The sequence below is a fragment of the Cucurbita pepo genome, chromosome LG04, assembly GCF_002806865.2.
Source record: "Cucurbita pepo subsp. pepo cultivar mu-cu-16 chromosome LG04, ASM280686v2, whole genome shotgun sequence".
Lineage (NCBI taxonomy): Eukaryota > Viridiplantae > Streptophyta > Magnoliopsida > Cucurbitales > Cucurbitaceae > Cucurbita > Cucurbita pepo.
In genome coordinates, this window is record NC_036641.1 from 7173302 (window position 1) to 7195308 (window position 22007).

A 22007-nucleotide genomic window follows, 5' to 3' on the forward strand; every position below is an offset into this window, starting at 1 on the left:
AATGATATCCAGAAAAATGACAATGGTATGATATTGTCCACTTTGAACATAAGCTCTAATGACTTTGCTTTGGACTTTCCCAGAAGGGCTCATAACAATGGAGATAGTATTCTTGAATTATAAACGCATGATCATTAGTATGAGACTAGAGTCGTGTCCGTCTAACAGAAACCTCTCCCTAACCAGGAAAAATCTAAAGAGGAACTGCTAGCGGTGAATCTAGACAGTTACAATTAATTTTTAATTTTTATGCATATTTTTTATATTAATGGTAGGTGTATTTTTATTTTTTAAATTGAAGGGTATTTAATGAAATTTGATAAAGTTTGATATTTTAAAAAACAGTCCGCAGCTATAAATTGGTGCTCAACAGAGGAACGAAAAGCCAAAAAGAATCCCTTTCTCTTTGGGACAAAAGATGGGATCTGCTTATGAAGATGATCTCCGACAGGCGCTGCTGCAGCCGGCGGCGGCAGCGTTGTTGTCGTCTCAGTCGTTGTGTTCGAACAAGCACGAAGGCAGCGACGAACTGGAGAGGATTCTGTCGGACACAGAGATGCCGGTGGTCCAGCGTTATAGTCAAGCCACGTGGATCGAGATTAAGCTTCTGTTTTACTTGGCAGCGCCGGCGGTTTTTGTGTACATGATTAACTACGCCATGTCGACGTCCACGCAGATCTTTTCCGGCCACCTTGGCAACCTTGAGCTTGCCGCTTCCTCTCTTGGCAATAATGGAATTCAAGTCTTCGCCTATGGTCTCATGGTAATTTACATTGCTAACCCCATATTATGAACACAAATCCTTACTTTTGATATTATATATATAAATTCCGAGTAGGGTGGGACAGAGAATTAGGTGGGGACCGATCATGAACCTCCACAAATGGTATGATATTGTCCACTTTGAGCCTAAGCTCTCATGACTCATGGTCTTCGGGAGATCTCTTTCTCTAGAGCTCTCAAACAGCCTCCCGAGAGCTCTTGACAACCTCTCCTTAATTGAGGTTCGATGATATTGTCCACTTTCAGTATAAGCTTTCATGACCCATGGTCTTTGGGAGATCTCTTTCTCTAGAGTTCTCGAACAACCTCCTTGTAATTGAGGCTCAACGATATTGTCTACTTTAAGCATAAGCTCTCATGACCCATAATCTTATGGAGTCCTCTAGCTCTTGAGCAACCTCTCCTTAATTTAGGCTCGGTGATATTGTCCATCTTGAGCATAAGCTTTGGAACAACCTTCCCTTAATTGAGGCTCGACTCCTTCTCTAGAGCCCTGAGTCACCTTTGACTACACTTTTAAGGCTCACAACAACACTTAAGATTCTATTAACATGACTAAGTCAAAGGCATAACTCTGGCACCATATTAAGAACCATGAACCTCCACAATAGTATGATATTATCCACTCTTAGCATAAATTCTCATGGATTTACTTTTGGTTTCATAAAAAAACCCGTACTAATAGAGATAAAGTTCCTTACTTATAAATCCACGAGCTTCGTCGGCCTAGTTCGATACAGGTTCGCTTGGATAAAATTTGTTGAGGATTATTGGGAGTGAGTCCCACCTTGGTTAATTTAGTGAAAGATCATGGATTTATAAGCAATGAATACTATCTCCATTGGTATGAAGCAAAGCGACGAGGGTTTATGCTCAAAGTGGACAATATCATACCATTGTAAAGAGTCGTGATTCCTAACAAATTCGGTAAGTTAACATCAATCTATGTTTTAACCAAACAGTTGGGAATGGGAAGCGCAGTGGAGACGCTATGCGGGCAAGCATACGGCGCCGAGAAATACGACATGCTAGGCATATATTTACAGAGATCAGCCATATTACTAACTCTAACAGGCGTAGTCTTAACCATCCCTTACATATTCTGCAAGCCAATCTTGCTCTTTCTGGGCGAATCCAAGGATATAGCTTCAGCATCCGAGACTTTCGTGTACGGCCTGGTGCCTCAAATCTACGCCTACGCCTTAAACTTCCCCATCCAGAAGTTTCTCCAGGCGCAGAGCATAGTGTTTCCAAGCGCCTTCATATCGGCCGGGACGCTTGTGGTGCACGTGGTGTTGAGCTGGTTGGCGGCCTATAAAATGGGGCTGGGCTTGCTGGGAGTGTCGCTGGTGCTGAGCTTGTCGTGGTGGGTGATCGTGGTGGGGCAATTTGTTTACATTGTGAAGAGCGGGAGTTGTAAGAAGACGTGGCGGGGGTTCAATGTGCAGGCGTTTTCGGGGCTGTTTGGGTTCTTTAAGCTGTCGGCGGCGTCGGCGGTGATGCTGTGCTTGGAGACTTGGTATTTTCAGATTCTGGTTTTGCTTGCTGGATTGCTTGACAACCCTGAGCTCGCTCTTGACTCCCTCTCCATTTGGTAATCCTTCTCTTTCTTTTTCTCTTTTATTAAAAAAAAATCTAAAATATATCATTTTTATTTTTAAAAAATAAATAAATAAAAATATATTGTCCACTTCCAATGGGTTTGCTTTCGACTTTTCCTTAGAATATTCTTTGATTATAAAGATCATTCTCTAAATTAGGGGATATGAGACTTTCATCATCCAACACCTCCCCTTGACAAAGTGCGCCTCCCCTCGGTTGAGGCTCAACTCCTTTGGAGTCTTAGTCATTTTTGCCTGCCTTCTAGGAGGCTTGACTCCTTCGACTCCGCGCCTCCCCTCAATCGAGGTTTGACTCCTTTGGAGTCTTAGTCATTTTTTACTGCCTTCGAGGAGGCTTGACTCCTTCGACTCCGCGCCTCCCCTCAATCGAGGCTTGACTCATTTGGAGTCTTAGTCATTTTTTACTACCTTCGAGGAGGTTTGACTCCTTTGGAGTCTTAGTCATTTTTTACTACCTTCGAGGAGGCTTGACTCCTTTTCTTTTGGAGTCATTTGTTCGGTATTTGAGTATTTACTAATCTATTGGCACGACTAAGTTTAGGGCATGGCTCTGATACCATGTTAGATGAACATGACTCTCCACAATGGTATGATATTGTTCACTTTGAACATAAGCTCTCATGGCTTTGTTTTGGGTTTCTCCAAAAGGCCTCACTCCAACAGGGAGAGTATTCCTTGATTATAAACTGATGATCATTCCCTAAATTAGCATAGGTGGGACTTTCATCACCCAACAAGTAACACATTTTAAAAATATTATAACGTGTTCATATACAGTTTTCATCTATGTATTGACGGTAACTTTTTAAAATTTTTATTTATAAATATAAAGGGTGTGAATCCTATTTCACATATATTTTTTAAACATAGTACTAACTATAAAAGTATTAATTAACTTTTAAAGTTTAAGAATATTTTAAAAATATTATTAAAAATTTTATGGTTTTTTTTTGTTTAATTTTAAATGAATAAAAATACTCCAAACTTTAGACTTTTTATATATATATATATATAATTAAAGGCATATTTTAAGGAATAAATAAGTGATATAGCATGAGAAAATTATGAAATCTATTGATCAATTTTGGAAGTTGAGTAAAAAATAATGGCAGAAATCATAAAGTGAAATAGAGAAATTATTGGTTTATTCCTATTATTATTATTAGAAGAAGAAAGCTTCATTATTAGGGGGTTCATTCAAGCCTTGAGTTCAATTATTTATCTGACAATATTAAATCTTATTTATTATTTTTGACCACTACCATACCTTTAATTACTATTTTCCGTACAATACTAGCAACCTGTCATCAAAATTTATTTGTGTTATTTCTTCCGACTAAATTAATAAAAATATCTTTTTATTTCATATTTTTAAGACATTTTTGTAAATTTTTAAATTTTTAATACAGCTCTTAAATTCTTTTAAAACTTTAAAATTATTGAAAAATTTAAAAATTGCAAACGGAAAAAATACTCTTTTAACTTTTAAATTTATTTAAAAAATAATTTTGGATTTTAAAAATCTCATTAAAACCCTTAAAAAATATTTATGAATTTTGAAAGGAACCATATACTGATGGTAAGAATTTTTTTTACTTTTTTTAAATAAGGGTGTTAATGTTATTTTTAATTTTTTTTTTAACTTTTTAAAAAGATTGAAAGTTATTAAAGGAACATAGTATAGTGTAATGGTATTTTTGAAATTCTATTGAAAGTTAAATAATTTTTTAAAGTTTTTTTTTTAACCACGGTTAAAAGTTAGTTGATGGTGTAATTAAAGTTTAATTAATTTAAATATGTGGTAATTTTGTAGTATGACCATATATGGATGGGTTTACATGATTTCAGTCGGCTTCAACGCTGCCGCCAGGTAATTTTTCTCAATTATTTCAATTAGTTTAAATAATTGTAAAAATTATTAATTTTTAAGAAATTACATTCCAAAAGCATTTGATAACTATTTAATTTCCTATTTAAAAAAATTAAGTTTTTTTGGTTTTATATTATTTATATTATTTATTTTTGTTTCCGTAATTTACAGTGTGAGAGTAAGCAACGAACTGGGAAGTGGGAATCCAAAATCCGCAGCGTTTTCCGTGGCGGTGGTGGTTGCCATCTCCACCATTGTCTCCATCTCTTGTGCCGTACTTGTACTGGCTCTTCGCAACGTCATTAGCTACATCTTCACTGATGGCGCCGCCGTGGCCGCCGCCGTCTCCGACTTATGCCCACTTCTCTCTCTCACCCTCCTCCTCAATGGAATCCAACCCGTCTTAACAGGTAATAAAATATACTTCTCCTTCTCAACTTTTGTGATGTCGCACATTGACTGGGGAGGAGAACAAATCACCCTTTATAAGGGCGTGGAAACCTTCCCCTAGCAGACGTGTTTTAAGGTCGGAAAGTTCGAAAAGGAAAACCGAAAGAGGATAATATCTGTTAGCGGTGGGCCTGGGTCGTTACAAATGGTATCAGAGCCAGACACCGAACGATGTGTAAGCCTTCTCGCTGTTCCCCGAAGGGGGTAGACACGAGGCGGTGTGCCAGTAAGGACGTTGGTCCTAAAGGGGGTGGATTTAGGGGCGGTCCCACAACGATTGGAGGAAGGAAAGAGTGCCAGCGAGGACGCTGGGCCCCGAAGGGAGGTGGATTGTGAGGTCCCACGTTGGTTGGGGAGGAGAACAAATCACCCTTTATAAGGGTGTGGAAACCTTCCCCTAACATACTCATTTTAAAGTCTTATGAATAATGTTGAGTGAAGATAAAGCTGAACTTGTATTTCAAATTTTGATTCGAATTCAGAACATGTTGTGCTACACGATCTCACAAATTGAAAGAATTAGGAGTTATCACTATTTTATCGAAGCTGGGGCAGTTGGGTTTTGCTTAATTTTGTTATGATTTGATCTTCAAAGGTGTAGCGGTTGGATGTGGGTGGCAAGCATTCGTCGCCTATGTAAACGTCGGCTGCTATTACATCGTCGGCGTGCCCTTGGGTGCCCTCCTCGGCTTCTATTTCAAATTTGGCGCCAAGGTATTAAGATACAAGAATGTGACAATTAGTTAGGTCCATTATAGAAATTGAATTACCTAGCAATTATATGAATTATTTTTCGTTACTTATTTAAATTAAATTTGATAAAGTAATTATTATTTTTGGTTAAAAAATAGTATTAAAGATTTAATGAAAATTTTAATTTATGTACAGGGCATATGGATAGGGTTGATGGGTGGAACTTTCATGCAGACGGTAATTTTGGTATGGGTGACGTGGCGTACAGATTGGAATAAAGAGGTATATAATATATCATAAATAAATAATAATAATTATAGGAAATAATTAATTTTAAATTGACCATATATCTTGAAATTAAGTTAGTTTTTATAGAATTTGGTAAAATAAAAACAATAATTCTAATATTACAAATATAATATAAATATTCACCAGAAAATTCGAGACTATTTTTTAAAACCACCGCTAGCAGATATTGTCTTCACCTCTACTAGTGGAAGGTTTCCACACCCTTATGAACAGTGTTTTCTTTTCCTCCTAACCAATGTGGGACATCACAATCCACGCCATAGTGTAGTGTTTTGTTCTCCTACCAATCAATGTGGGATCCACCCCACAGTGTAGTGTTTTGTTCTCCTCCCAATCAATGTGGGACATCACAGTCCACCCTCTTCGGGGTCCAGCGTCCTTATTGGCACACATCACAATCCACCCCCTTCGAGGTCCAGCGTCTTCGCTGACATTCTTTCCTTCCTCCAATCAATGTGGGACCCTCGCCAAATCCACCTCCCTTTGAGGCCAGCGTCCTTACTGGCACATTGTCTCGTGTCTACCCCCTTCGCGGAACAGCAAGAAGGCTGACACATCGTCCGGTGTCTAGCTCTGATACCATTTGTAATGGCTCAGATCCACAACTAGCAGATATTGTTCTCTTTGGGCTTTCCCTTTCGGGCTTCCCCTCAAGGCTTTAAAACGTGTCTCCTGGTGGAAGGTTTCCACACCCTTATAAATAGTATTTTGTTCTTCTCTCAACCAATGTGGGACATCACAGTTATCCTCTCCAATCGACATGGGATCTCACAATCCACCTCCTTCGAACAACCTATACTGTTCTTCTATGCTTTCCTTTTCTAACTTCTCTTCAAAAATTTTAAAACCCGTTTACTAGGGAGAGATTTCCACACCCTTATAAACAATGCTTACCGTGGTGGGATCTCACAAAAAATTTCACCATAAACTAATAGTCGAGGCTAAATTTATGATTTTTTTTAGAGACAAATTTTAAAATCAATAAAAATATATATAATTAATAGCTAAAATTGCTATACCATAGAAAAAATGACAAATTTTTTTTGAATTGAATTGCAGGTGGAAGAAGCAATAAAAAGATTAAACAAGTGGGATGACAACAAGCAAATTGTTGAGTAGCTTGAAGGACCAACTTTTTCAAATAAATATAAGAATGTTGCATTGTTTTAGGGTTTCAAATCTTTCCTCTTAATATAAAGAATTTGGTGATTATGGTTAAAATTATAGTAATTTTATTTTACTTATAATCGGTTTCAGCTATACTCATCACGTATCTAGGATTCAATACTATACGATTAACTTTGACGATCGAATGTAGCAGAGTCAAACAGTTATTCGGTAAGAATAATATGTAGTAGAGTTCAATAGTTATCGTACAAGAAATAGTGTGGTGCATGCAAGACGACTCGACACAAGCTGATATAAACACTGAAAGTTCAAGATTGTTCGATAAGAATAGTATGTAGTAGAGTTCGATGGTTATTGTACGAGAAATAGTGAGGTGCGTGCAAGATGGCTCGACACTAATTGATATAAACACTACAAGTTCAAGATTGTTCGGTAAGAACAGTATGTAGTAGGGTTTCATGGTTATCGTACGAGAAATAGTGAGGTGCATGCAATATGGCTCGACACAAGTTGATATAAACACTGAAAGTTCAAGATTGTTTGATAAGAATAGTATGTAGTAGAGTTCAATGGTTCTTGTACGAGAAATAGTGAGGTGCGTGCAAGATGGCTCGACATTAATTGATATAAACCCTGCAAGTTTAAGATTGTTCGGTAAGAACAGTATGTAGTAGAGTTTGATGGTTATCGTACGAGAAATAGTGAGGTGCATGCAAGACGACTCGACACAAGCTGATATAAACACTGAAAGTTCAAGATTGTTTGATAAGAATAGTATGTAGTAGAGTTCAATGGTTATTGTACGAGAAATAGTGAGGTGCGTGCAAGATGGCTCGACACTAATTGATATAAACACTGCAAGTTCAAGATTGTTCGATAAGAACAATATGTAGTAGGGTTTCATGGTTATCGTACGAGAAATAGTGTGGTGCATGCAAGACGACTCGACACAAGCTGATATAAACACTGAAAGTTCAAGATTGTTCGATAAGAATAGTATGTAGTAGAGTTCGATGGTTATTGTACGAGAAATAGTGAGGTGCGTGCAAGATGACTCGACACTAATTGATATAAACACTACAAGTTCAAGATTGTTCGGTAAGAACAGTATGTAGTAGGGTTTGATGGTTATCGTACGAGAAATAGTGAGGTGTATGCAATATGGCTCGACACAAGTTGATATAAACACTGAAAGTTCAAGATTGTTTGATAAGAATAGTATGTAGTAGAGTTCAATGGTTATTGTACGAGAAATAGTGAGGTGCGTGCAAGATGGCTCGACACTAATTGATATAAACACTGCAAGTTCAAGATTGTTCGATAAGAACAATATGTAGTAGGGTTTCATGGTTATCGTACGAGAAATAGTGAGGTGCATGCAAGACGACTCGACACAAGCTGATATAAACACTGAAAGTTCAAGATTGTTTGATAAGAATAGTATGTAGTAGAGTTCAATGGTTCTTGTACGAGAAATAGTGAGGTGCGTGCAAGATGGCTCGACATTAATTGATATAAACCCTGCAAGTTTAAGATTGTTCGGTAAGAACAGTATGTAGTAGAGTTTGATGGTTATCGTACGAGAAATAGTGAGGTGCATGCAAAGATGGCTCGACACTAACCGATATAAACACTTATATTGAAAGTTTAAGATTTTATTAGTCATTCAGAGACGAAACAGATATAAATTAAAAAAAAAATCGAGATTAAACATGTAATTAAACCTAAAAATACTATTTTTGTTAATATATTTTCAATTTAATTAGTTCTTATATTTAAATATTTGTTAAAATGACTAAAATACTAAATCAAAATTAAAACAATAAAACTTAATACATGGATTAAAATTAGACTTAAATAATAATAATTATAATAATAATAATTAGGGCGTTTTAAATATATTAAGGAAAAAAATCTCAAAGTATTATTGTCATTCTCATTGGCGGAATTATCGTCGAGTATAAATACTATTTTCCCGCCAGGAACAGATATGATGGATCTGCATTTCATTTTCTTGTTCTCGTTCAACATTTGGAGGCTCCGGAAACTGCAATGAGGGTTAAGAGATACGACCTGATTTTGAAGTAATATACTTGATGAACTTGCATTTTCATTCGATTTTTGGATCTCGTTTGCTCGTTTTGGTATTGTTGATGTTTCATCTACTCCGATTATGCTCCTTGGCGGTTCTTCTTTGTAGCTATGAATTTCGTTTGGTATTGTTATATCTTCTCTTTGTTTGTTTCGTCTTGTAAACTTCCGTTGTTCATAATCCGTATACGTCTGGCAAAGAATTCTTGTCTATGATCTGTTTCTACTGCTTTTGATGTTTGTTTTTGCCACGATTTGTCCGAAGAGGAAACAATCTGTGCTCTGTTCTTCATTGTTCTCTCTTCTTGCTTAGCTCTTTGACGCTGATTCACTTTTGTTGTTTCTTTTTTCTTTCTGTGTTTCAAATTTTGATCGCTTCCTCGCTTGATTTCCTTTATCTGCTGTGTATTTGTTTTATTGTAATAGCTAATAAGGAAAATGTAAAATAGACGATTAGGAGAAACGAACAAGAATATGAATGACCATATTGCATCAAATGAAGCATCCTGATTCCTGGACTTAATTTTATGTTTGTACTGATTTTTCCACATCTTCTATGAATGACCATAGAAAGTTTGCATGATGTTCCAAGTGAAATTTCCTGGTGCATAAGTGAAAAATAAGATTGCGACTCTTGTTTTCATGCTTTCGTATAACAGCTTACATTCTCTGCAATTATAGTACATGTAAAACTGTAGTTTGGTTTATAGGTTTTACATTTAAAATTTCACCGGCTCTGCCAAAGTTTAATCCAAATTGAAGTAAGAACAACATTTTAAAGATGCTCATAGAAGTCCGGTGGCTGTAAATATGCAGGTAGGAAAGCAGGCTGCCATGAGAGCTAACACAAATGGCCAGATCTTAGGTGCGTGGCTTCTTGCTGTAGCTTTATCTTTGCACATATAGAGAAATTCATAGGTTGCAGAAAAGAAATTATATTATTGTTCAGTTCTTATCACACGGACACACTTAGCACCGGAAGAAAACCGAGTCCATGCTACATGCGCAAGTATAAACTAGATGGCGATCTTTAGGAGTTCGATGCCATTTTTCCAACTGATAAAAATGTGGTAGGAACTGAAAAGTGATGATGATATTAAACTGAAAATTTAATAAGAAAAGGGAGAAGGAAAAAAAATGAACTCTAATAAATTATGATGCCAATAATCCTTTCTGATTCTAGAAAGACTAGTACATATTTCAAAAAGATTGAAAAACCAACAATGAATAACGAACCATCACTTCTTCTTCCCTGCTTTCCCCTCCTTTCTTCTGACAACTTCATCAGCATATTTCACTCCTTTACCCTTATACGGTTCTGGAGGTCTCCATTGTCTAATAGAGGCAGCAAACTGACCAATGGCACATTTATCATATCCACTGACGGTAATTCTGGTGTTTTCTTCCACCTTTACTTGAAGCCCGTCAGGAATGGCCATTCTAACAGGATGAGAGAACCCAAGATTTAATACCAAGTCTTTTCCTTCTAACATCGCTCGATAACCAACACCGACCAATTGAAGTTTCTTTTCAAACCCCTTGGACACTCCTACCACCATATTGTCTGTAAGGGTCCTGAAGAAATCAGTTGAAATGGTCATATATGACACGACAGCTGCATTTTCTCAGAGTACATCATTTATTACTCTTTTTCCATCAGACATCATTCATCTGTATTACAAATGAAGGAACAATGGCTGGTTGTTTGCATTCATAACATGAAGTGGTTTTGGGTTTTCAGAATTTTAAGATATTTTAGTTGGTTTCTTTCTAGCCGTCCACAAATAATCATTAATAAGGAGGGAATATCTAGAGTTGGCCACTCCGTTAGTATTCTCATCCATAAAAGCACTTTTCAGATCATAATTGATGAAAAAGATGAGCAACTTGATTAGCGAGGCAAGTAGGCATCTTCATAGGAGGCAACCAAATTTTGGAGAAGATACATATAGCAAGTGACCCATGTAAACTAAAATTTAAGAGGAAGAAAAACAAAAGCTAAATGTTTCAGAAGATTAAACTTAATCGGTTACTGTGAAAATATTGTAAATAAATTAGGTGGAGGTTACCTGAAAAGCCCATGCATTTGGTTGGCTCTCCTAGTCTCCAGTGCCTTCTTAACCCTTAAGATCCCTGCATCATCCCTCTCAATCTTCACTTCTCGTGGATAAAGTAGTGAAAGCTCTCCCAAAGGACCCTTAACTTTCAAATCCTGACCCTGTAATGTGATGGTTACATTGGATGGCACTTGAATTGGTTGCTTCCCTATTCGTGATTCCTTGCATTCTATAGTCCTCCTCAAGCGAACAATATGAGATACAGGCACTGTCGAAGCAGAGAATCCATTTTTCTCTCCCAAAAAAGTAGACCGAAAATTGCTGAGCCACAATAAGGAAAATGGTTTCAAATTTAAGAACGTTTCCTTCTTACAAAAAAGAGCTTAATGATTAAATAAAAGACAACCACGACTAACATTGAACAAACTCTATGCTTGACACACTCTCTAAGCCAACTATAAGGAGCCCAGTCTATAGCAGAAAAGAAAGGTAATGTGTAGACGTCCATTGTTAGTGATGGCTGAAGGGTTCAAAACACACAAAAATCAATCAAAGGACAGTGTAATAGTTTAGCACTAAAAAACACATTCAAACAGTAGAAAATCGAAATCTCCACATTGGTGGTGGTCTGGCAGATGACTTGTTTTGTACCATACAACCACAGTGTAAGGACAACATACAAACACAACTAGAATTGAGGATCATGGAAGGACACTTCCTCTAAATTCTATCCGCGTAATTTACACACCTTAATGACTTAATGACCAGTAGAAAATTTCACGTTTTTAGGAGAGCGTCTCTCTAAGAAAACACGACAAAGAAATTAAAGATACTATCTAATTCATAATTAAACCCAAATGGAAGACATAACTTCAATCAGCCGATAAGCTTGAAGAAATTTTCCAATTGACTTGGAGTCTTGAATATGAAAATAGAAATAATTTCGAAAAATTCCTAGAATTAGAAAATCATCTAGATACATTGAAGATGGTTCTCCAAAAAAGTTCCCTAAGGTCTAGGAAAGATATCCTCAAAGTACAACCAAATAGCGAGAGCTGTAGCCTCCAATAATCTCCAGAAAGGCTGACTCATATCAAGAAAACCAAAAACTTAGCTCTGTGTATCAGAGTTGTAGGCTTGGCAAGATAAAAGAAGATAACGATGACCGTAAACCCCCAAATTCACATCCCGAGGAAATGTGCACTAAGACGAACAAGTTGAACGCAAAAGGAAAAACCTTTGCCGACCATTATGGTCTATTCGAGACTTCACACTCCACAAATGCAATATGTAAGAGTAAGAACGTCTCCACGGTTAGAAAGGGAACCCAATTAAGACGAACTTCCGAGCTTGTTCAGCAAATATTGTAATTATAAAATATGAAGTCTACCATTGGTCACTAATACGTTTGAACCCAGAAAAACAATTATTAGAGCAAATTTAGGAGTTATACCTGGTTTGAAAAGGGATGGATAGCGTGGAAGCCATAGCCTATTACAGTGAACACCCAGTTTGACAGAACCAGTTAGAACCAGTTATATGGTCTGCTGTGGGAGGAGGCTATCCAAACCTAAAATGACCAAAACAACCTTTCTAGTTAATGAAACCTCGATACTATCCCTGTTTGTGTTGTTTTGTTGTGGAAGCTTTTCACAATGATCACCCACGAAAATTTTTCCTCCACTTTTTTGTGTCCGATTTTTCATCCCCAAATTATCAGACGCTTTATCTTTAATGTAATTTTGGTTAATCTTTCAGTTTCTAAATATTTATATTTATTTTTATCTTTAATATATTAAATTGTTTGTATTTCTTTGAATATTCTTTAATTTTGATTTTATAAAATAAACATTTTTTTTAATATTTATGAGAGGAAACATTTAATCTATAAATTTCCTTCGTACTTTTAAATTTGTAAAATTTGGTTTTTAATTTAACCTTTTTATTTTAAAATTTATCACAATCTAATCGCTACATGCAAAAGTCTATCAAAATAAAATAGTAGTTATTATTATGTTAAAATAATGAAAAAAAATCACCTTTCAAAATGTCTAAAAATACATTTATAAAAAATACAATTGAACTTTACAAAATTTTATTAATACCCTTAATTTTTTTAAAAAAAAATTCAAAAAATATATGTTTACAAAAAAATACTCATAAAATTTTTAAAGTAGTATTAAAAAAAAAAAATCAATTTTTTTTTTTACCTTCAATCTATGGACACCTTATAAATTATCTCTAACCTTTTTTATATTACTTTTGAAAGTTGAATATTTTTGAAATGTGGTATTAATGGTAAATATATTTTTATTTTTTTTAAAAAAATATTAGGAGTATTGACGAAACTTTTGAAAACTTAAAAAGATATTTTTAAACACTTTTGAAAGATAGATATTTTTTGTATAACGGTTTTCCTCCAAAACTAATAGTAATGGTATTTTTTTAAATTTCTTTCTTAAATTTGAGGGTATTATTGAAAATTTTAAAAATTTAGAAGTATTTTTGAAACAAAAGAGTTAAATGATATTTTTATTAATTTAACATGAACGAGTTTATCAATCTACTAGAATTCTTGTAAATCCTAACAATATTTTGTTAGATACTAAGTACATTAGAACTAAATTATTACTTCTTTTTTTTTCAGTGTTTTTAACCTTAACTTTATATAGGCTTATTTAGGTCTCTTTCATAAAATTTCTATGAGATAGAAAGCCTTCATCTTCATATTTGTTAAAATGAGTACACTTGAAATTTCAAAAGAAAAGGTTGGTAGAATTATTATAACATCTACTGATTGCGTGTTGACTGGACCTAAGTGCTTCTAGTTTGATAGACTTCATAAATTATAATTAAGCTATGAAGTAATAATTCCTCGGATTTCTTTGGAAAAGAAAGAAAAACGTTCCAATTGGACCAGAAAATTTCTTTTGGTTGTCAAGAAGAATAAGACCGATCGGTCTTAAACTTCATCTTTTTTCATAATAAAGATATAATATGACTTGTGTGAGGGTATTAAAGTAATAACACGCTTATGCTGCTTTTCACCTTTATTAATGCAATGAAATGAGATGCATGTGTTGCTTTTACTTTGCCTTTTCTGTTAAATAAAGTTCTTATTTTGGATGTAATTAGAATTTTGGCCTTAAATTACTTGCATTGATTTGACTTACCTTCCACTAAAGTTCTGATGATCAAAATATTCTAAATTATAAAAATATATATAAACTATGCTACTAGTTAAGTGAGATAATCAAAGGGATTTAATATGGACATGCCCCCTGAAGTCCACTTAAGAATTATGGAGACACAAATAGCAAACAAAAGTTTATCCTGAATTCATACTCGAGGTCCCCAGCTGTACCTCTAAATTAGCCTTCTCCTTTGTCCCTCCGGAATGTCTCTGGAGTTGCTCCCCACTTTGAGCACCACGTAAATGTGCTGCTCGAAAGAAGTTTTTGATGGCTTCATCCTTCTCGTCAATAAACCGCATAAAACTCTGAATGGTCTGAGTACAGCCAGTATTGGACGGAATGGGGGTCGGTGTAACCACCTCTGAACGACGGTGTTGTCGTTGATAACGGATATACTGACCAATTATTCTTAGAAGAAACATGAAAAGTGCAGTAGAGGAAATGATTCCACAAAGTAAATACAAACCCCAGAAACTGATTAGGTGAAGTTGGTCTGGCTCCGCTTCTCCTCCCCGCTGCCCGGGACAACCCAGCTTACAGAACCAGGTGTCGTGTATCTCTTGAAGCTTTCCATTCTCAGAGAGTCTTAAAATTGCAGTTGACATATCAACTGCGAGTCGAGACCTTCGCTGAAAAGCCTGAAAAATTGAGCAACGAAAGTTAAGAATTTATTAGACATTTTTTAAAGTTTAAAGATAAATAGATTCAATGTTCAGAGTCATGGACTATAATTTGACCTCTTCTGCTGCTTATGCATATAAACAAATTATGTTGAGGATTGTTGAGAGAGAGTCCCACATTTGCTAATTTAGGTAATGATCATGAGTATAAATAAGAAATACATCTCCATTAGTATGAGGCATTTTGGAGAAATCCAAAGCAAAGCCATGAGTCATACCATTGTGGAGAGTCGTGATTTCTAACATGGTATTGGAGCTATTCCCTTAACTTAGTCATGTCAATAGAATTCTCAAATGTCGAACAAAGAAGTTGTGAGCTTCGAAAGTGTAGTCAAAAGTGACTTAAGAGTCGAATAAAGGGTGTACTTTGTTCGAGGACTCCGGAAAAGGAGTCGAGCCTCGATTAAGGGATGAAGCCATTTGGAGAAGCCCAAAGTAAAGCAAAACCATGAGAGTTTATGCTCAGAGTGGACAATATCATACAATTGTCAAAAATCGTGATTCCTATCAAACTATGCCTATAGCATTATTAGGTAAAGAAAAGATAGATAGAGACTCACAAATCCCCATCCGCTTCTAGTAAAAGTTTGTCCGATCATTCCAAACTCTTTGGTCTTAGACAGAAATAACTCCAGATATGGCAGTTCATCAATGATAGCTGCCACACCGCCTCCTTTTGGACCAAGCCGCAGCGCTTTCTCGTAATCATCAGGGTCGTGAAGCTCCACTAGTCTGGAGCGTGGTATGAAAAGGCTCTGTGTCAAATAGTCATAAGCAAAGGATCCTACCTGATATCCTATTGGCACGTTACTTGCAACCAAGTCATCAATTCCACGTATTGGCGACCAAAGTTTCTGAATTGTGAGTATTGATGTCAAACTTGCTGTGTAGCTTGACGTTATTACCAACAATAAGAACAGCCATACCAACATCACCATTCGTGAAAGTGGGCTAATGGTTGCTTCTTCTGTTTATTCAATGATAAGAACAATAAGACAATCAAGAACAATATGGATCATTGTTCTTCTCTTTCTTTGACAAAACATCTAAACAACCATTATGTTTTGAATCTTACCGAAAAGGAAAACAGAAAAGAAAAGAAATAGGAGCTCTAAAATGTAAAGGACTTACGATTAGCCTTGAACAGAGTTGAAAAGCTGAACCTGCAACACACACAACAATAGCTTCGTATGAGTTATGACCCTCAAATTGTGCTTGAAAAAAGAAAATACAAAAATTGGTCAAAGGATCAATGTGAGAGAAGCCATAAGAGCCTTACAGACACATAGTGATAATCTGCCTCTTTGGAGGACCTCGAAAATGGTCGTTGATTCGGTGCTCAAGCATCCAAATAACAATCCCAATAATCACAAAAGAAAATCCTGTTACACACCACATCTCTGCTGTAAATGGTTTAAGAAACACCCAAGCACTTGATTTTGAATCTTTAACTGGGGCAACTATGATAAGCCCGGTAGTGATATAGGGTTGAGAAAAATCAACAACCTTTGTACGGTTGGTAACAATAGCAATGTCCCCAACAGCTGCATCAAACACCTAGAACCCAAAAAGTTTCAGAATAAGCAAGCCATTTCCATGGAATTCAGACAAGTTCAAATGAAGAACACTCTACTCACATTATCTGCAACCGATTGAACGAGTTCATCGTAACTAGGATTGACTTGACCATCCCCAAACGGCACAAATTTGTAAGGAACTTCATATGGAATAAGCTTGAGTGCTGCTTTGAAAATATCAATAACGTATCCTTGAACTATATTGGTGTTGTTCACTTGAGTAACAAACTCAACAAAGCTTGCTCTTCTTGGATATGCAATTCTTAGGGGCTTTCCAGCGTCTGCTATCACCCAACCGTTTGGTATGTTTGAGTTTCCACCAGGCCAAACTACAATGTCGAGTTTCTGATCTAAGGGGGAATCTTTTTGTTTCAATGTCAAGGCTTCTGGTGGTGAAATCGAGAATCCTGAGTAGTTAAACCAATAACCCACCGTACGAATTTCCTTTTGGTCAATATTAATCACATCATAGCTACCATTGATGATATTTCTGTCTTCACCAAACTGAATTCGCCCACTTAAACCACTGTAATTTGTTTGCATAATAATCCTAAGAAGATCACTTCCTCCATTAAACACTTTAAGCCTTCCTAGTTGAATTCCACTTTTACTAGTGCCAAATACTTTACCTGTAGATGAAAAGGTTATATTACCATTTTCTTTGAGAAACTTATCCACTGCCCTGGCAACAACCCATACTGAATCATAAGCATACAGTCCATAAACATTCAACGCAGAATTGGCCAAACCTTTGGGCTGCATTTTGCTCAAACGATTCCACAAATCCTTCTTTCCTTTAGACTCTTGAGTATGAGGGCGTAGCCCCACTACCCCATTAAGTATATCAAGTGAAGCAAGATCTGTTGGTGAAAAAGAATCTAGAGTTGTAGCAAGCCAATCAGTTGCAAACCAAACGTAATTGCTGGAAAGCATACCAAGTTTATGGGCAATGGTGAAGATTCTTAATTGAGGATCGGGGCCGACGTGAACGACATAAACACGAGGACCGAGCAATTTAGATTGGTTAAGTATCTCTGTGATCTTAGTAAGATTAGCCAGAGAAGGCAAGCCAAATCCATGAGCAATACGACACATTTTCTTCTGAAGTTCATCACCCAAAGAAGATATCCCATTTCTGCCATAATCATCATCCAAAAATATAACAATGACTTCTTTCCACCCATAGTAATCAATCAAGTCAGCCATGGCAGCCATTTGGTAAGAGTCACTTAAAGTGGTTCGGAGGAAGAAAGGGAGTTGGAGAGTCGATAATGTTGGATCAGTGGCACCATATGATACTTGAGGAATTTGTAGACCATTAACAAGCTCAGAAATCACATGAGCCACCACCGAGGATTGTGGGCCAATGATGGCAACGATCTCTTTCTCAAGTACATGCAAAGCTACCACCCATGAAGAGAATCATGAAATCAAGATTAGGCAGAATTTTATCTAAATTCTTAAAGATTAAAAGAAAAAACACAAAAAATTGAGGTATAACTTAGAACTTATAAGATCAAAACTTCCTCGTCTTAAGTTATCAAACGCCCAAAGAAAAAGATGGTGTGATATCCCACATCGGTTGGAGAGAGGAATAAAGCATTGTTTATAAGGGTGTGGGAACCTCTATGTAGTAGACGCGTTTTAAAATCTTAAGGGGAAGCTCGGAAGGAAAAACCCAAAGAGGACAATATCTGCTAGTAGTGGGCTTGGACTGTTACAAATGGTATCAGAGCCAAACACCGAGCGATGTACCAACAAGGAGACTGAGTCTCAAAAGGATGGACACCAAGTGGTGTGCCAACAAAGACATTGGGCCCCGAAGGGGGTGGATTGTGAGATCACACATCGATTGGAGAGGGAAACGAAAAGTTCTTTATAAGGGTGTAAAAACTTCTTACTAGCACAACTCCTTTAATGGAATATTATACTATAGTTAGAGTCAACAGTGCCCCCAAAAAGCAGCGCCGGTAATCACAATGTAATCTTAGTTCTTAGATAGAGCAAAACTATGGTCCAACTCAAACAATAGCTTCTGAACTTGGAATGAACGATACCAGAGGAGAGTGAGCAAAATTTTATATTCCAACTTTTTTTGTATCTATAATCTTTTAATTCTAAACACTGAAATTAAAGGACAATTGAGTGAAAATTCTTTCATATAGAAGGTGCCCACTTCTTTACCTTGACTCCACTCTGAATGAGAGTACTAATTACAGAAACTCAAAGAAAAAGTGAAAAATCATGCTATAGGATCAAAGTTCCACCTTGATTAGACATGGAGACGAACAGCATCTCCGTTGACCATATAGATGAAACCAAAGACAAAGAGAGCTAGACATAGGTGAAGGAAAAACAGGAGCCGCCACAAGGCAGCTCAGCTACACAAATGAAACAAAAAACAAAGAGAGAGAGAGAGAGAGAGAGAGATTGTACCCCCAACAGAGCCCAAGAAGTCGCTGCAGTTAGAGTCCTCCATCAGGAGCTTCACCTTTGTCCCACTCAAGATGTTGGGGTCAGCATTTATGTCGGCGATTGCTGCTTCCATCGCCGGCTTTGCTGCTCTACCAATAACCGAATTGAAAGTAAAAACCGCACCAATATTTACCACAGCTGCCTTTTGGCACCAGATCGAACCACTAAGAAACAGCCATATCAAAGTATGCAGCAGCGGTAGAGCACCAAATATTCCCATAATCTTAAAACAAACGAACCATCCAAGCTCTTGATTTGGTTAATACAGTCAGGAAATGAATGTTCTGAATCACAGTAAGAATTAGCACTATAAGGTACCTCAGCTCTGTTCAAATCTTAGGGGGCCGCCCACTTCCGGGTTTGGGATAATGAGTATGGAACTCAAGAACAATCCATAGTTAAAGAAACGAGACCATTCAAGGCTGCCCATGTCACAGAGTATGCGCAACTTGCACGACATGAAGAAAGAAAAGACAAAAGAAAAGGAAAAAAGAATGGCCAACAAAAAGAGAAGGTACCACGTGATAAATAAGAACATACATTTTGATCATCACAACTTTGGTGTAAGGTCATTCGAGTCAATTTGAGGGAAGAAATTTAAGTAATTCAAGGACAATTTTGTATTTACATTCAAAATGAAAACTTTATTTGAAGGAAAAATCGAACTAAAAGCAGCATATTCATTTCATTGCATTAATAAAAGTGTGTATTTACTAAAACACCCTCACATAACATCTTTATTGGAACAAACTTAGGGTTTTTTCTTTTTTTTTTTTACCTGGTTTGAAGAAAAGGGGTGGATAGCGTGGAAGTGATAGGCTATTTAAGTGAAAACTGTAAGTTTGACAGAACCACTTGAATGGCCTGGCGTGAGAGGAGACTATCCAAATCTAAAATGACGAAAACAACCTTTCTCGCTTATGAAACCTCCATAGTACCCCTGCTTCGTGTTTTATTTTTATCCTTGTTATATTAATTGGTTAATATTTGTTTGTTTTTTTTTTTTTAAATATATAATTTCATGCGTTCTTAGTCCTTTTATGGAAGTTTGCATCTCATCTCTGAATTTGGCAATTTATTTTTGAACTAATTTAATTTCTACTTTTTTTAAGTTTATAAATACATGTTGTTACTATTTAGCTTATCAATCTATATTTGTTAGGAAAAGAATTAATATAAAATTTAAATGGTTACAAATTAAAAAGTATTATGTACTAAGTTTATAATTCGACAGGCTTTATAAATTAATTATAATTAAGCTATAAAATAATAATAGGTAGAGAAACAATTAAACCTCTTTAAAGAAAAAGGAAAAGCGAGCCAATTGGACCTCTCCTGTAAATCAGAGAATTTCCTTTGGTTGTCCAGAATAAGACGGATCGAGCTTAGACTTTTTCTTTAATCACAAAATAAAGATGTCCTGTAAGGGTGTTCTCGTAATAACACAATGATGCTGATTTTCACTTTTAATAATGCATGGAATGAGATGCATTAGTTCGACTTTTCTCTAAATTAAAGTTTTCATTTTGGATGTAAATAGAAATTTGTCTTTAAATTTCTGGAATTTCTCCCTTTAAATAGATTTGAGTTACCTTCAAAAGACTTAAGAAGAAATGTGAACGGTTATTGGATTGATGAGAAAAAAAGAGAATTTTTAATTCAGTTCTCCACCTTAACGATAGAAATTTTTAATTCAAAAGACTCATAGTGAGAATTTCTCAAATAATGACTTTAGTTATCAAATGATTGAACAACTAGGAGTAATTGACTTACAAGACTTAATGGACATTTAGATTTTCTTAATAATCGTGGGGTAACTATTCACTTTTATTGGGCATAATATATTTTTCATCTGTCTTCTTTTTTTCTTATGGCGTGCAAGTCAAGCGTGCAAGTCAAGCGTGCAAGTCGCAATTTGTTGGATAAATAGATATCAATATATTTTTGTGCTAAAAAACATGCATATGTTATGTTACTAAGATTATATATTCCGAATGACATGTTAAAATGAATACATTCCAAAAAATAAATAAAATAATAATAACAAAGAGGTACCATTGTTCATTTTTTTAAAAATTCTTGTTTTATTTTCCTAGAATGTTCTTGAAGATTTTTCATAACCTAAAATAAATCATGTTACAATCTTTTCGGTAACAATATGTTACAAAAGCTTTTTTTTTTTTTTTCGAACCATTTTTTCTTTATTTTTTAAAAGAGGAATATTGGTTAGGTACTAATTTCTAAAAAAAACTAATTTCTCGTTTTAACAAGTATATTGCTCAGAGATGGTTATAAACCTAACACCCAATTATCTAAAACCATAATGCTTATTTAACGCCCAGAAAAATAAGAAAGCACTAAATGGAACATTGAAAGAACATGATGAAAGAAAAAAGTTATGATCCAAATTTGTTAGGATAATAGTCTAGGACGATAAAGTGAACTGACCCATATTTTTGGTAAGAACAAGTTCCAAAAAATTTCTTTGACCACATGTTTTACATTTTTTAAAAAGAAACCATTGGTCATTTTCGTCATTTTAAAGGAGTACCATAAGTGATAGTTATAAATAATAAATCCCAAAAAATTAAAATACTTAAACATACGACTTTAACACAACAAAAAAAGTAAAAAACAAAAACAAGAAGCCTCTAAACAAATTATTGAAATCAAGCGGTAAAAAAACTTGCAATGAAAATTTGTCAATTCCATAGTGAAGATGTTAAAGTTTGATATATTTGAGCCAACATTTTCAAAAGTTTTTCTGAGCCAAAATTTCTTCATTCTAAAAAGGGAAATTATTGGTCACTTTTCACATTTCTAATGGGGTATCATTTACCATTCTTCATCATTTCAAGTGAGTACTATTGGCCATTTTCTTTCATTTTTAAAAGGGTAACCATTAGCTATTTCTAAAAACTTTGCTTGTTTTAATATCTTTCTCATGGATTATTCTAAAACCTAAAAAGCCAAAAGATTTTAAACCAAAAAACTTAAATATAGGACCTTAACAATAAAAGAACAAAAAAAAAAAAAAAAAAAAAAAAAAAAAAAAAAAAAAAAAAAAAAAAAAAAAAA

The 22007-nt window shown here is 35.5% G+C and overlaps 3 protein-coding genes across 4 annotated transcripts; 1 reads left to right on the forward strand and 2 right to left on the reverse strand.

Annotated features, from left to right (window-relative positions):
• The first annotated feature begins 404 nt into the window (after nucleotides 1–404).
• On the forward strand, nucleotides 405–6948 carry LOC111793730 (protein DETOXIFICATION 40-like). Its single transcript, XM_023675750.1, has 7 exons — nucleotides 405–763; nucleotides 1746–2377; nucleotides 4219–4275; nucleotides 4447–4685; nucleotides 5321–5439; nucleotides 5614–5700; nucleotides 6787–6948. The coding sequence occupies exons 1-7, from the start codon at nucleotides 419–421 to the stop codon at nucleotides 6844–6846; spliced, it is 1539 nt and encodes a 512-aa protein (XP_023531518.1). The 5' UTR covers nucleotides 405–418; the 3' UTR covers nucleotides 6847–6948.
• A 3123-nt stretch (nucleotides 6949–10071) lies between these two features.
• On the reverse strand, nucleotides 10072–12563 carry LOC111792831 (50S ribosomal protein L6, chloroplastic). Its single transcript, XM_023674423.1, has 3 exons — nucleotides 12457–12563; nucleotides 11016–11324; nucleotides 10072–10521 (listed from the first exon to the last, which is right to left on the reverse strand). Exons 1-3 carry the CDS (start codon nucleotides 12489–12491, stop codon nucleotides 10185–10187), a joined length of 681 nt encoding a protein of 226 aa, XP_023530191.1. The 5' UTR covers nucleotides 12492–12563; the 3' UTR covers nucleotides 10072–10184.
• Nucleotides 12564–14131: 1568 nt separating this feature from the next.
• LOC111792832 (glutamate receptor 3.7-like) lies at nucleotides 14132–19519 on the reverse strand. 2 transcript variants are annotated; one of them, XM_023674424.1, is made up of 7 exons: nucleotides 19248–19519; nucleotides 18891–19152; nucleotides 16515–17857; nucleotides 16157–16434; nucleotides 16009–16040; nucleotides 15438–15844; nucleotides 14332–14835 (listed from the first exon to the last, which is right to left on the reverse strand). In XM_023674424.1, the coding sequence occupies exons 2-7, from the start codon at nucleotides 19147–19149 to the stop codon at nucleotides 14332–14334; spliced, it is 2823 nt and encodes a 940-aa protein (XP_023530192.1). In that variant the 5' UTR covers nucleotides 19150–19152; nucleotides 19248–19519. The 2 variants fall into 2 exon arrangements, with proteins under 2 accessions (XP_023530194.1, XP_023530192.1); XM_023674426.1 differs by having other exon boundaries at nucleotides 14132–14835; nucleotides 18891–19517.
• Between the last annotated feature and the right edge of the window lie 2488 nt (nucleotides 19520–22007).